General features: G+C 45.7%; 1 protein-coding gene across 4 annotated transcripts in view; it reads right to left on the minus strand.

Annotated features, from left to right (window-relative positions):
- The window catches only part of LOC112240516 (semaphorin-5A-like), a 310,054-nt gene that overhangs the window by 224,507 nt on the left and 69,070 nt on the right, over window positions 1-16,477 (minus strand). For all 4 annotated transcript variants that reach the window (XR_006080276.1, XR_006080275.1, XM_042308578.1 and 1 more), the window contains exon 3: window positions 3,753-3,852. Coding sequence is in view for 2 of the 4 variants with exons in the window: in XM_042308578.1 (XP_042164512.1) it covers window positions 3,753-3,852 (100 nt within the window). In the remaining 2 variants the exon portion in view is untranslated. The remainder of the gene's footprint in view (window positions 1-3,752; window positions 3,853-16,477) is intronic.

A 16,477-nucleotide genomic window follows, 5' to 3' on the forward strand; every position in this document is an offset into this window, starting at 1 on the left:
TTATACTCCCACTGAAACCTCGACAGGAGCACCTATAGGCACACACACACACACACACACAAACCCAAGCCTATCCATCTTCTAAAGAGCAGCTTGTTGGGGAATAATCAGAATTTGTTGGTAACATAGGTAAGATGTTTTATATTCATCATATGTTTGTAAGTTACTTCTCATCAAGAATGTTATTTTTGTATAATACTGTGGCAGGGTTGCAGTATCTGTTCTATGTCAAGACTAAGTTGCATGGGCCGCAGAGAGGGGAGAGGTCAAAGTGTCATCATGTGTAAACATATCTTTTGCTCCACTGTGTCTGTGTGCCAGTTCACTCCCTACTTTTTCCCATCGGGGAGAGGAGGATGGCAGTGTCTGGAATCATTCTATGCTCTCCGTGAGTTTGTCCAGGATTGGTTGTATTTAGAATTGGTTGTATCTAAATGACAATTTGATATATGCCTGTTGATATGGAGGGTTGGTTTATGGTTTCTGGGTTTGAGTAAGGAGACTGAACGATTTATTATGTCTATGCTGTCTGACTATGTGTGTTCTTTGCTATTAAAGGATCGCAGTTGCAATGCAGAAGGGGCTCTCAGAGAATTCATTGAGAGACACTGCATTTATCTGAGAGTCACAGGATTGTGATAGAGCTGATATAATTAAAGATGGACTTTGATAACTAACTCTGACTTGTGTGTGGTTTGCGCTCATGATTTGGTAAGAAGAGGAAATTCCCACGACAGGCTACAGTATTTCACAGGGCAGGCTGTGGTCTAAGACCCTTTTTACACTATATTAACATCTACAATCGATCTGCCGCCATTACAACTCTTTCTGGCCATCGGGTCACAGACAGACCCTCTTTGTCTAACTCTATTTGACATTTAGACATTTAATTTAAACATTTAACGTCGACACCGGAAGCTCTAAGACAATTCAATGTGACTCCTCAAATGTTAAACGTCTTAAATTAAACCAACTGGATCTAAAATACAGACTTATTGGACTCATGGAAACTTCCAGTCAGACTGATCCAACACACAGAGAATATAGAGCCCATTCAGTCAGACAGAGTAGGCCTTGTCCCAAATCAAACCCTAGACTCCAGGACAATCTTCAACGATCCCTCTCAGCCAGACAGAGTAGGTCTTGTCCCAAATCAAACCCTAGTCATGTAGGTTGATATGTAGGTTGACAGAGTAAGTCTGAAATCAACCCCTAGCCCCTTAGCCTAGATTCTTCTAGATCCCTCTCACTGAGTCAATTTAGGTTGACGGAGGACGTCTCAAATCAACCCCTAGCCCCTTAGCCTAGATTCTTCTAGATCCCTGTCACTGAGCCTATTTAGGTTGACAGAGTAAGTCTCAAATCAACCCCTAGCCCCTTAGCCTAGATTATCCTAGATCTCTGTCACTGAGCCTATTTAGGTTGACAGAGTAAGTCTCAAATCAACCCCTAGCCCCTTAGCCTAGATTATCCTAGATCTCTGTCACTAAGCCTGAGCCCTCTCATCTAGAGAAAGAGAAGCGAGGCTAGTCCAGACCACTCCAGGGACAGACAGGAACACCCTTTAGCCCCTGGGTCAGACTAGTGTCTGAGAGGGAAGGATAAATGCTCCACTCTCCCAGTGTTTTATAATAGTCAGGGTCAAATGCTCCACTCTCCCAGTGTTTATAATAGTCAGGGTCAAATGCAATCACTCTCCCAGTGTTTATAATAGTCAGGGTCAAATGCTCCACTCTCCCAGTGTTTATAATAGTCAGGGTCAAATGCTCCACTCTCCCAGTGTTTTATAATAGTCAGGGTCAAATGCAATCACTCTCCCAGTGTTTATAATAGTCAGGGTCAAATGCAATCACTCTCCCAGTGTTTTATAATAGTCAGGGTCAAATGCTCCACTCTCCCAGTGTTTATAATAGTCAGGGTCAAATGCAATCACTCTCCCAGTGTTTATAATAGTCAGGGTCAAATGCAATCACTCTCCCAGTGTTTTATAATAGTCAGGGTCAAATGCTCCACTCTCCCAGTGTTTTATAATAGTCAGGGTCAAATGCAATCACTCTCCCAGTGTTTATAATAGTCAGGGTCAAATGCAATCACTCTCCCAGTGTTTTATAATAGTCAGGGTCAAATGCTCCACTCTCCCAGTGTTTATAATAGTCAGGGTCAAATGCTCCACTCTCCCAGTGTTTTATAATAGTCAGGGTCAAATGCTCCACTCTCCCAGTGTTTATGATAGTCAGGGTCAAATGCAATCACTCTCCCAGTGTTTATAATAGTCAGGGTCAAATGCAATCACTCTCCCAGTGTTTTATAATAGTCAGGGTCAAATGCTCCACTCTCCCAGTGTTTATAATAGTCAGGGTCAAATGATATCACTCACCTTGGAAATGTTCTCAACATATTTGTGGCTTGAACAAAAGTTCCACCTAGCCCAGTAATAGTTCCATCTAGCCAAGTATAAGTTCCACCTAGTCCAGTAAAAGTTCCATCTAGCCCAGTAAATGTTCCACCTAGCCCAGTAAATGTTCCATCTAGCCAAGTATAAGTTCCACCTAGTCCAGTAAAAGTTCCATCTAGCCCAGTAAATGTTCCACCTAGCCCAGTAAAAGTTCCACCTAGCCCAGTAAAATTTCCACCTAGCCCAGTAAAAGTTCCACCTAGCCCAGTAAAAGTTCCACCTAGCCCAGTAAAATTTCCACCTAGCCCAGTAAAAGTTCCACCTAGCCCAGTAAATGTTCCATCTAGCCCAGTAATAGTTCCATCTAGCCAAGTATAAGTTCCACCTAGTCCAGTAAAAGTTCCATCTAGCCCAGTAAATGTTCCACCTAGCCCAGTAAATGTTCCATCTAGCCAAGTATAAGTTCCACCTAGTCCAGTAAAAGTTCCATCTAGCCCAGTAAATGTTCCACCTAGCCCAGTAAAAGTTCCACCTAGCCCAGTAAAAGTTCCACCTAGCCCAGTAAAATTTCCACCTAGCCCAGTAAAAGTTCCACCTAGCCCAGTAAAAGTTCCACCTAGCCCAGTAAAAGTTCCATCTAGACCAGTAAATGTTCCACCTAGCCCAGTAAAAGTTCCACCTAGCCCAGTATAAGTTCCACCTAGCCCAGTAAAAGTTCCACCTAGCCCAGTAAAAGTTCAATCTAGCCCAGTATTGCTTGCATTCATGCAGAACTCACTCTTTCTTTTTCTATCTTTCTCTCTCTCTCTTACACAGACTCTCTCCTCTCTTCACGTTTACTCAATTATCTTCTTCTTATCTGTCAATCCCTGCAAGTATTCCCAACTCCTCCATTTCCTTGAATCCATCTGCAGTACATTAATTGATTCCCCCAGCTCTGTGTCTCTGTCTTGGTCCTCCAGCTCTCTGTTTCCTCAGCTATCTTCTAAACTCTGGAGAGAACAGCTTATATTGACAACCAAGGTCATTAGCAGGATTGGGATACACACACACACACACACACACACACACACACACACACACACACACACACACACACACACACACACACACACACACACACACACACACACACACACACACACACGCTGAGCTGAATTAAAGGTGATGTGCTTGGCAGAGACAATGAACATCACTGGAGAACAGCTAGAAAATCACTACTCAATCAGAGGATTTTCAAAAGGTGTCATCAATCATGAGTGAGAGGGATAGCATGAGAAAAAGCCAGAAAGAGAAAGAGAGATGAAGCGATAGAGAGAGAGAGGGGACAGGGAGGGTGGGTGGGGGAATATAATACCTGGCTCCGACTATCAGTTCATTCTGGCTGGGGTCAAAGGTTAGCTGAGAGTAATCCACTGTGCCCTCAGCCCGGAACCTGTGGATCCAAGGCTCCATATCTGCCAATCAAAGTAGAGAAAGACACACATTAGCCAATCAAATCTGAGAAAAAAAGAGCAGAACGAAGAGTGTGGATAAAGAGAAATGCTTAGCCAATAGCCACAGTATATAATAAAGTGTTGTTGGCCTATATTATGTTGTCTTTGTGAGTATTGTTCGGTATTGTGATGGGGTCCGATAACACCTGTTGTTTTATGAACACTAATGTTGTCTGGTGCTGTTTACGTCTCCTCTCTTATGAACACTAATGTTGTCTGGTGCTGTTTACGTCTCCTCTCTTATGAACACTAATGTTGTCTGGTGCTGTTTACGTCTCCTCTCTTATGAACACTAATGTTGTCTGGTGCTGTTTACGTCTCCTCTCTTATGAACACTAATGTTGTCTGGTGCTGTTTACGTCTCCTCTCTTATGAACACTAATGTTGTCTGGTGCTGTTTACGTCTCCTCTCTTATGAACACTAATGTTGTCTGGTGCTGTTTACGTCTCCTCTCTTATGAACACTAATGTTGTCTGGTGCTGTTTACGTCTCCTCTCTTATGAACACTAATGTTGTCTGGTGCTGTTTACGTCTCCTCTCTTATGAACACTAATGTTGTCTGGTGCTGTTTACGTCTCCTCTCTTATGAACACTAATGTTGTCTGGTGCTGTTTACGTCTCCTCTCTTATGAACACTAATGTTGTCTGGTGCTGTTTACGTCTCCTCTCTTATGAACACTAATGTTGTCTGGTGCTGTTTACGTCTCCTCTCTTATGAACACTAATGTTGTCTGGTGCTGTTTACGTCTCCTCTCTTATGAACACTAATGTTGTCTGGTGCTGTTTACGTCTCCTCTCTTATGAACACTAATGTTGTCTGGTGCTGTTTACGTCTCCTCTCTTATGAACACTAATGTTGTCTGGTGCTGTTTACGTCTCCTCTCTTATGAACACTAATGTTGTCTGGTGCTGTTTACGTCTCCTCTCTTATGAACACTAATGTTGTCTGGTGCTGTTTACGTCTCCTCTCTTATGAACACTAATGTTGTCTGGTGCTGTTTACGTCTCCTCTCTTATGAACACTAATGTTGTCTGGTGCTGTTTACGTCTCCTCTCTTATGAACACTAATGTTGTCTGGTGCTGTTTACGTCTCCTCTCTTATGAACACTAATGTTGTCTGGTGCTGTTTACGTCTCCTCTCTTATGAACACTAATGTTGTCTGGTGCTGTTTACGTCTCCTCTCTTAGAAAAGAGGTTCAAACCTGTTAGAATGAAGATTAAATGAAGAAACATAAACAGTTTATTTCTGTTCTGAGAGCCTTTACAATGAGCCCTAATCTACCCCATGTCCAGAATGTCTCCAGGCAGCTGTAGTATTTAGTGAAGTATGTCAGGTTAAAAGCTTGAGGGTAAAGCAGTACTGTTTCCCACCTGGGTGAGGTTCTGTGTGTGTGTGTGTGTGTGTGTGTGTGTGTGTGTGTGTGTGTGTGTGTGTGTGTGTGTGTGTGTTCATGCCTGTTTGAATCCAAGGTCCTTCTAAAGTGAATCTGAGACCGATGCATCTCATAGATGTCAATGCCTTAACCTTTGCCCCTGACCCCAGAGATAGATTCCCCCCCCACAGTACAGTACAGCACAGCACAGCACAGTACAGTACACACACACACACACACACGCACACACACACACACACACACACACACACACACACACACACACACACACACACAGAACCTCACCCCTCACACACACCATATACAGTATGCATTAGTTCTAGCTACAGTAATGATGAACTAAATGGATACGTCAAACCCCAGATCACCCTCAACATGTCTGTCTCCATGGCGCCCGATCCATTAACCCTTGACGAATAGAATCATAGATCCCTGTCGGATTGCCGGTCAGCTCCATACAGCCCTGAAACCTGATAGGTAGTGAGTGAATGGTAATGGCCTAAGAGGAAAGTTACCCTAACGCCTGATCTAGGTTCAGATATTGTCCATTCCCCTAAAAGTTAATGTAAGCATTGGGGATTGGATAATCTGCTCTCACAATATTGTATTCTAATAATCCTGATACTTGACAATATTGTACTCTAATAATTATTGTCTGAAACTGCCAGTAATATTTGTTTGTTGTATTTATTGCTGGTTTCACTGTGGCTCTGGGTTGTCAAAACACTTTTCGCGGTAGAGAGTTAAACCATTTACTGTTGCTGATATTATGTTAAATCCTGATTTGTGTACACCGGACCTGTACGTTGTCTGAAGTTTCAGAGAGCTTCTTCTGTAGACCTGTAGACATTGATGGAGTACAGCTTCGGTTGGAGTCAAAAACGTTATCTGTCAAAAAAATGCAAAACACCTGAAACTAACAGCCTAATAACCTCAACTGCATCAAACCACCAACCAGCTGTTTACATCTGTCAAGCTGCGGCTTTCAGCCCGATACAACAGGGACTTACTGACCGCCTGCCCGAGTCACTGCTAGTAGCTACGTACTAAAAAACACAGCACTGAATCAACCTCTTTATCAAATTGTAGGAGTATAGAGCACATCAACATCACCTAACAGGATGGAATCACTGTTGATGAAGCTGTTTCTCTCTTGTTCCGTTCCTCAGAGGTTCTACGTATTAATGAGAATAAGATCAAGTTAAACTGGGAGTGGGAAACGTTAAACTCGCAGACGCAGAGCTAATACATTTTCATTAGCCTTGGTGAAATAACTATCGGAGAGAGAGATCACAACAACTTCCGCCCTGAGATTCGGCTGCGGGTGATGGCAGATTCCGCTCTAATTCTACAGGGGGGCGGGAGTTTGGGATGCGCCTCTGGTGCCTCTGGTGCAGCCGGCAGGCTCATTATTTATATCGTGGGGAAGCTCTAGAGCATACAAATGTGGCAGCGACACCCTCGAGGGAAACCAAGGCTTCAGTTACCCAGCGTTTCCCCCATAAATCAGCTGTGGTCCCACCAGGGTATTTCCCCACTCAGGTCCCTCGGAGGGGAGAGGGAAGGAGAATACAACATTCACAGCTGAGGATTTATGTTTTAAGACGAGACGAAGGGCTCATACACACTCATAAGCCAGAGCTGATGTATTTACCCTGGGATATGAGATCTAATGAGAAACAAACGTCTAATGTTAGATGATGACAGGACATTATTTATTCGTTTTGTTTGGGCTGAGAGAGGGGTATGGGGAGAACACTGTTAGAATACTGGGAAGTTGTAAAACACTGAACGATATAACAACTTAAAGCTAAGTAGAACACTGGTAGGATCTATATAAAACTGAGTGTTCTCGGTAGAATCACTGTGAGTGAATTGGTGGATTACCTCAGGGCTTTAAGATGACGTTGGTGTTTTGTAGGGCTCTAGTGAAGCAGCAATAGCCTTAATTTCGGTAGGAACACGATATGAACCTCAAATGAACCCTGAAGCCTTATAAAACTTCTTCAATAGACATCCCCCTTTCCCCTCCTCCCCATTTCTATCCCCCTTTCTCCTCCTCCCCATTTCTATCCCCCTTTCCCCTTCTCCCCACTTCTATCCCCCTTTCCCCTCCTCCCCATTTCTATCCCCCTTTCCCCTCCTCCCCACTTCAATCCCCCTTTCCCCTCCTCCCCACTTCTATCCCCCTTTCCCCTCCTCCCCATTTCTATCCCCCTTTCCCCTTCTCCCCACTTCAATCCCCCTTTCTCCTCCTCCCCACTTCAATCCCCCTTTCCCCTCCTCCCCACTTCAATCCCCCTTTCCCCTCCTCCCCACTTCAACCCCCCCTTTCCCCTCCTCCCCACTTCAATCCCCCTTTCCCCTCCTCCCCACTTCTATCCCCCTTTCTCCTCCTCCCCACTTCAATCCCCCTTTCCCCTCCTCCCCACTTCAATCCCCCTTTCCCCTCCTCCCCACTTCTATCCCCCTTTCCCCTCCTCCCCACTTCTATCCCCCTTTCCCTCTTCCCCACTTCTCTCCCCTCCTCCCCACTTCTCTCCCCTCCTCCCCACTTCTATCCCCTTTCCCTCCTCCCCACTTCTATCCCCCTTTCCCCTCCTCCCCACTTCTATCCCTCTTTCCCTCCTCCCCATTTCTATCCCCCTTTCCCCCTCCCCACTTCTATCCCTCTTTCCCTCCTCCCCACTTCTATCCCTCTTTCCCTCCTCCCCACTTCTATCCCCCTTTCCCCTCCTCCCCACTTCTATCCCCCTTTCCCTCCTCCCCATTTCTATCCCCTTTCCCCTCCTCCCCACTTCTATCCCCTTTCCCCTCCTCCCCACTTCTATCCCCTTTCCCCTCCTCCCCACTTCTATCCCTCTTTCCCTCCTCCCCACTTCTATCTCCCTTTCCCTCCTCCCCACTTCTCTCCCCTCCTCCCCACTTCTATCACCCTTTCCCCTCCTCCCCATTTCGATCCCCCTTTCCCCTCCTCCCCATTTCTATCCCCCTTTCCCCTCCTCCCCATTTCTATCCCCCTTTCCCCTCCCTCTCCATTTCTATCCCCCTTTCCCCTCCTCTCCATTTCTACCCTCCTCCCCACTTCTATCCCCCTTTCCCCTCCTCCCCACTTCTATCCCCCTTTCCCCTCCTCCCCACTTCTATCCCCCTTTCCCCTCCTCTCCATTTCTACCCTCCTCCCCACTTCTATCCCCCTTTCCCCTCCTCCCCACTTCTATCCCCCCCCTTTCCCCTCCTCCCCACTTCTATCCCCCTTTCCCCTCCTCCCCATTTCTATCCCCCTTTCCCCTCCTCCCCACTTCTATCCCCCTTTCCCCTCCTCCCCACTTCTATCCCACTTTCCCCTCCTCCCCACTTCTATCCCCCTTTCCCCTCCTCCCCACTTCTACCCTCCTCCCCACTTCTATCCCCCTTTCCCCTCCTCCCCACTTCTATCCCCCTTTCCCTCCTCCCCATTTCTATCCCCCTTTCCCCCTCCCCACTTGTATCCCTCTTTCCCTCCTCCCCACTTCTATCCCCCTTTCCCCTCCTCCCCACTTCTATCCCCCTTTCCCCCCCCTCCCCACTTCTATCCCTCTTTCCCTCCTCCCCACTTCTATCCCCCTTTCCCCTCCTCCCCACTTCTATCCCCCTTTCCCCTCCTCCCCACTTCTACCCTCCTCCCCACTTCTATCCCCCTTTCCCCTCCTCTCCATTTCTACCCTCCTCCCCATTTCTATCCCCTTTCCCCTCCTCCCCACTTATATCCCCTTTCCCCTCCTCCCCACTTCTATCCCCTTTCCCCTCCTCCCCACTTCTATCCCCTTTCCCCTCCTCCCTACTGCTATCCCCCTTTCCCCTCCTCCCCACTTCTATCCCCCTTTCCCCTCCTCCCCATTTCTATCCCCCGTTCCCCTCCTCCCCACTTCTATCCCCCTTTCCCCTCCTCCCCACTTCTATCCCACTTTCCCCTCCTCCCCACTTCTATCCCCCTTTCCCCTCCTCCCCACTTCTACCCTCCTCCCCACTTCTATCCCCCTTTCCCCTCCTCCCCACTTCTATCCCCCTTTCCCTCCTCCCCATTTCTATCCCCCTTTCCCCCTCCCCACTTGTATCCCTCTTTCCCTCCTCCCCACTTCTATCCCCCTTTCCCCTCCTCCCCACTTCTATCCCCCTTTCCCCCCCCCCTCCCCACTTCTATCCCTCTTTCCCTCCTCCCCACTTCTATCCCCCTTTCCCCTCCTCCCCACTTCTATCCCCCTTTCCCCTCCTCCCCACTTCTACCCTCCTCCCCACTTCTATCCCCCTTTCCCCTCCTCTCCATTTCTACCCTCCTCCCCATTTCTATCCCCTTTCCCCTCCTCCCCACTTATATCCCCTTTCCCCTCCTCCCCACTTCTATCCCCTTTCCCCTCCTCCCCACTTCTATCCCCTTTCCCCTCCTCCCCACTGCTATCCCCCTTTCCCCTCCTCCCCATTTCTATCCCCCTTTCCCCTCCTCCCCACTTCTATCACCCTTTCCCCTCCTCCCCATTTCTATCCCCCTTTCCCCTCCTCCCCATTTCTATCCCCCTTTCCCCTCCTCCCCACTTCTATCCCCCTTTCCCCTCCTCCCCACTTCTATCCCCCTTTCCCCTCCTCCCCACTTCTATCCCCCTTTGCCTTTTTCCCTTCTCCGTCACTCTTTCCTGTTTTGTTTTTCCAGGTTCAGACACAGAGCGGTTGACACACTATGACAAAAATGACAGACTATCCAAATATGAACCCCCAGCTCCAGAGACGAGGGCAGTCTTCAGTCTCAGAGAGCTCAAACTGTATAAAGAACAACCTGACCTGACACAATAGACATGTGGAACCGACTGGGACTAGAATACCTTTACTCTCTAGGAGTAAACATGGGGGTAATGGAGGGTTTAAATTGAGTGCCTATATATTACACATAAATGCAGGCTGTCAAGACGTGTCCAACTGGAGAAAGTAGGGTGTTTTTGCTGTCGCCTGTGGTAAAAACGAAACTATGAAATGGCCACTATTTTGTGAAGTAGGATTGAGAATAAAACCTTAATATGAAGTTAAAATGAACACCTGTTCAATGTCAGAATGAAAACGGTTAAAATTAGGTCCAGGTTAACCAACCTGGAGTTGAGGTCGTGTGGTCAGGAGAAACCTTCTGACCATTAGCGATAATATATTATTAGGTCCAGGTTAACCAACCTGGAGTTGAGGTCGTGTGGTCAGGAGAAACCTTCTGACCATTAGCGATAATATATTATTAGGAACAGGTTAACCAACCTGGAGTTGAGATCATGTGGTCAGGAGAAACCTTCTGACCATTAGCGATAATATATTATTAGGTCCAGGTTAACCAACCTGGAGTTGAGGTCATGTGGTCAGGAGAAACCTTCTGACCATTAGCGATAATATATTATTAGGAACAGGTTAACCAACCTGGAGTTGAGGTCGTGTGGTCAGGAGAAACCTTCTGACCATTAGCGATAATATATTATTAGGTCCAGGTTAACCAACCTGGAGTTGAGGTCGTGTGGTCAGGAGAAACCTTCTGACCATTAGCGATAATATATTATTAGGTCCAGGTTAACCAACCTGGAGTTGAGGTCGTGTGGTCAGGAGAAACCTTCTGACCATTAGCGATAATATATTATTAGGTCCAGGTTAACCAACCTGGAGTTGAGGTCGTGTGGTCAGGAGAAACCTTCTGACCATTAGCGATAATATATTATTAGGTCCAGGTTAACCAACCTGGAGTTGAGGTCGTGTGGTCAGGAGAAACCTTCTGACCATTAGCGATAATATATTATTAGGTCCAGGTTAACCAACCTGGAGTTGAGGTCGTGTGGTCAGGAGAAACCTTCTGACCATTAGCGATAATATATTATTAGGAACAGGTTAACCAACCTGGAGTTGAGGTCGTGTGGTCAGGAGAAACCTTCTGACCATTAGCGATAATATATTATTAGGTCCAGGTTAACCAACCTGGAGTTGAGGTCGTGTGGTCAGGAGAAACCTTCTGACCATTAGCGATAATATATTATTAGGAACAGGTTAACCAACCTGGAGTTGAGGTCGTGTGGTCAGGAGAAACCTTCTGACCATTAGCGATAATATATTATTAGGTCCAGGTTAACCAACCTGGAGTTGAGGTCGTGTGGTCAGGAGAAACCTTCTGACCATTAGCGATAATATATTATTAGGAACAGGTTAACCAACCTGAGAGTTGAGGTCGTGTGGTCAGGAGAAACCTTCTGACCATTAGCGATAATATATTATTAGGAACAGGTTAACCAACCTGGAGTTGAGGTCGTGTGGTCAGGAGAAACCTTCTGACCATTAGCGATAATATATTATTAGGTCCAGGTTAACCAACCTGGAGTTGAGGTCGTGTGGTCAGGAGAAACCTTCTGACCATTAGCGATAATATATTATTAGGTCCAGGTTAACCAACTTGGAGTTGAGGTCGTGTGGTCAGGAGAAACCTTCTGACCATTAGCGATAATATATTATTAGGTCCAGGTTAACCAACCTGGAGTTGAGGTCGTGTGGTCAGGAGAAACCTTCTGACCATTAGCGATAATATATTATTAGGTCCAGGTTAACCAACCTGGAGTTGAGGTCATGTGGTCAGGAGAAACCTTCTGACCATTAGCGATAATATATTATTAGGAACAGGAGGGTTTCCTGATCAGGTGAAAACTCCTGGTCCTTTTGATTTAGTTAGAATATAAACACAGAGGTCCGTGTTGACCAGAACTGCTGGAAGCCTCTGTGTCCTTGGTTTACCCTGAAGTGTTATTTTAGGAAGTCAAAACAAGCATATTTTCCTGGGTCTCAAATGCCAGTGGAGCTGAGCCTCAGGTCAGAGGTCAGAGGGCGAATCAAACCAGAGAAACCACTACAGAGCTGAAAATAAGTCTGCAATAAAATATTTCAATTCAACATGCACCTTACAGCGAAACCCTTTAAGGGAAGAAAAGAAGGAACATTTAACAAGATGATGTGTCACTTAAAGTTTGTTTCTTTACCATTATTTAACTAGGCAAGTCAGTTAAGAACAAATTCTTATTTTCAAAGACTGCCTAGGAACAGTGGGTTAACTGCCTTGGGGGCAGTTCAGAGGCAGTTCAGGGGAAGAACGACAGATTTGTACCTTGTCAGCTTGGGGGTTTGAACTTGCAACCTTCCGGTTACTAGTCCAACGCCCTAAACACTAGGCTACCCTGCCGCCCCAAGATGCACAATGCAGAAATCTCTCCGCCATTTCCTGTTTGATAAAATTCTAATAGTTCACCTAATTTCAGTTTATGTGACAAAAGAGGCAAGTATAATCTTTGTACTGTCTAAACCACTGTGAAATATATTTTACATAGTAAAACATATTGTATTTTCAGCTGTTTCAAGCTGGTGTACAAAACCGAATGGTAAAAGACACGCAAAAAAATGAATGGGAAGCATAGAAATAACGCACATAGAACAGCTCTGCCGCTGCTTACATTTGCTTTCAATGATAAAGACACATCTATAACTCACGTTTCTATGTGAAATTTGGTCGGGTCGCCCAATAAGTGACATAAGTGCAGCTTGAAGACTTAAAGAAAAACACATGAAGGGGAGTTACTACAGGGACAAATGAGAGAGGTGTAGTACACAAAGTAAAAGTTACTACAGGGACCAATGAGAGAGGTGTAGTACACAAAGTAAAAGTTACGACAGGGACAAATGAGAGAGGTGTAGTACACAAAGTAAAAGTTACGACAGGGACAAATGAGAGAGGTGTAGTACACAAAGTAAAAGTTACGACAGGGACAAATGAGAGAGGTGTAGTACACAAAGTAAAAGCTACGTGGACTATGTTTAATTTCCTGCGTTGGGTATTAAAATGCCACATTGTGAGTAGTGTGGTCATAAAGAGAATGCATTGATGCTTAAGAATGTAGCCAGTCGGACACGCAGTGGGCTGTAAAAAACTATTTGCCATGGACCAATTAAACCGTCTTGTTCTCCAATCGGTGATGTAACAGATAGTTGTAATGAACCTGATGTGGATATTTGTTTATGTTCTCTTCAAGATACTCCCTAACCCTAAACCTAACCCCTAACCCTAAGCCTAAGCCTAAGCCTAAACCTAACCCTAAACCATAACCCTAACCCCTAACACTAACCTTCACTCTAACTGTAACCCTAACCCAAACCTAACTCCTAACCCTAAACCGAAATATAACGCTTACCCTAATTCTAACCCTAAAACTAACCCCAAAGCTTAAAATAACCTTTGTCCTCATAGGGATGTGTGGAAATGTCCCCATAAAGGGAGAATTTTCCTTATTTTACTATCCTTGTGGGGACTTTGGGGGATGTTAGGTCTCCACAAGGATAGAAGAACCAACCAACCAACACTCACACACAAACACACACACTGTAACTCTTTAATGATGGGTTATTCTGTGAGAAATGTTTAAAAAATTAAGATTAGTACACTTGGGTTTTTAAAACACAGCAGGCCCAGGGAGAAGGAAGACAGAGTGAAGGCACATAGCAAACCTTCTTGTTTCATTTTAACTTGTTTTCACCTACACACACACTTTCCCACACTTTTTCCAGCGGACCCGAACAACCACATAGGTCAAATAAATGTGTAGGGGGGGGCACAGTGGGCCCTCAATGGAAATGTGTGATTCTACATGTTCTTTACCAGAAAATGAGCCAAGGCCAATGAGTCTCAGGAGAAAAAAAATATTTATTATTATTATTTATTTTTAGTAAACATTGAAAATGGGTCCCACACACTTAATAATATGTGACTTGTTTCAGGAAACTAGGCATATATTGCGCAGTAAGAGCCATTTGAACCTAAACCTAAACAAAATGTGTTTTTTTTGGCAGAAATGCCTTCTAGAACATATTCACTTTCATGTGCCTCAATAACAACATTGTATGCCACCTGTAATACAAATTAAATTGTTCAATTATAAGCCTAGTTGGTTTAGCCACAGAAAAAGTCAGCAACCTTCCCACTAGCCATGTTTGGTTGAGATAATGAGTGGGCTGTACATGCCAAGTAAGATGGAAAAAAACACCTCTTCAAACTAAGTGTAACCATGGCATCCGTGACGTAGAGGGTAAAATAGTCTAGCTAGCTATAATACAGGTTTCAAATTTAGTCAGAAAGTCAATTTCATTTCAAGGTAAAGACTCTCTGAGTCGGACAATCTGACAAACGGACAGATTGTCCGACTCAGACAAACGGACAATCAGACAACTCTCTGAGTTTACGGGCAGGGCTATAGTTTAAAGAGGGTGTGAACGATGCTGAATGGATGTAGACAAAGAAGAAAAAAATATAAATGCCCATTTTCACAAAAGTTGATCAACTTTCAAAGCACCCATTGTTCCTCCACTGTAGTGTATGATATACCATTTTCTCTACTTTATCCAATGTAAAAAAAAACACAATTTTAAAATGTTGAACACAAGACCGAATGGAGCCAGTCAGTCACATATGTCTCTAGGTTAGGGCTGCTGATTAACTGTAACAATCTGAATGAACTGTGCTTAGAACGTCTTCTCAGGTGGAGGATTAACTTCTGTTAAGTCTGACTTCATTTTTCAGGTTCATTGCAGAATCAGAAGTTCTATGATTAGTTCGAAGTTCTAAATTCTGTCCGTCAGTTTTGAGCTGTCCGGTTTCAAATCCTTCTCATCTATTAAATGCTTTTCTTTGAAAAGAAAACTGCAATCAAAGGAAGGGACAACGTATACAATTCAGTCTTTAAAAATATCACCAGGGAGTGTTGCTGTACAGTGGCAGTTAGTTTGGCTGAGCACCACCCTTTTGGGTCTTTCATGTTTGTTAGAGTGGCACTCCCTGCTCTGAGCAACCCAGAGACGCTTCAGGGCCAAGCAGAACAGTAGAGGCTCTGAGCAACCCAGAGACGCTTCAGGGCCAAGCAGAACAGTAGAGGCTCTGAGCAACCCAGAGACGCTTCAGGGCCAAGCAGAACAGTAGAGGCTCTGAGCAACCCAGAGACGCTTCAGGGCCAAGCAGAACAGTAGAGGCTCTGAGCAACCCAGAGACGCTTCAGGGCCAAGCAGAACAGTAGAGGCTCTGAGCAACCCAGAGACGCTTCAGGGCCAAGCAGAACAATAGAGGCTCTGAGCAACCCAGAGACGCTTCAGGGCCAAGCAGAACAGTAGAGGCTCTGAGCAACCCAGAGACGCTTCAGGGCCAAGCAGAACAGTAGAGGCTCTGAGCAACCCAGAGACGCTTCAGGGCCAAGCAGAACAGTAGAGGCTCTGAGCAACCCAGAGACACTTCAGGGCCAAGCAGAACAGTAGAGGCTCTGAGCAACCCAGAGACGCTTCAGGGCCAAGCAGAACAGTAGAGGCTCTGAGCAACCCAGAGACACTTCAGGGCCAAGCAGAACAGTAGAGGCTCTGAGCAACCCAGAGACGCTTCAGGGCCAAGCAGAACAGTAGAGGCTCTGAGCAACCCAGAGACACTTCAGGGCCAAGCAGAACAGTAGAGGCTCTGAGCAACCCAGAGACACTTCAGGGCCAAGCAGAACAGTAGAGGCTCTGAGCAACCCAGAGACACTTCAGGGCCAAGCAGAACAGTAGAGGCTCTGAGCAACCCAGAGACGCTTCAGGGCCAAGCAGAACAGTAGAGGCTCTGAGCAACCCAGAGACGCTTCAGGGCCAAGCAGAACAGTAGAGGCTCTGAGCAACCCAGAGACGCTTCAGGGCCAAGCAGAACAGTAGAGGCTCTGAGCAACCCAGAGACGCTTCAGGGCCAAGCAGAACAGTAGAGGCTCTGAGCAACCCAGAGACGCTTCAGGGCCAAGCAGAACAGTAGAGGCTCTGAGCAACCCAGAGACACTTCAGGGCCAAGCAGAACAGTAGAGGCTCTGAGCAACCCAATGTTATTAGATACTGCCCAGTGATACTGCCCAATGATACTAGATTCTGCCAAGTGATACTGCCCAATGTTACAAAACTCAGTAAAAAAAGAAACGTCCTCTCACTGTCAACTGCGTTTATTTTCAGCAAACTTAACGTGTAAATATTTGTATGAACATAACAAGATTCAACAACTGAGACATAAACTGAACCATTTCTATGTGAGATGTTACCCCACTCTTCCACCAAGGCACCTGCAAGTTCCCTGACATTTCTGGGGGGAATGGCCCTAGCCC

The sequence above is a fragment of the Oncorhynchus tshawytscha genome, linkage group LG29 (assembly GCF_018296145.1).
Source record: "Oncorhynchus tshawytscha isolate Ot180627B linkage group LG29, Otsh_v2.0, whole genome shotgun sequence".
Taxonomy (NCBI): Eukaryota; Metazoa; Chordata; class Actinopteri; order Salmoniformes; family Salmonidae; genus Oncorhynchus; species Oncorhynchus tshawytscha.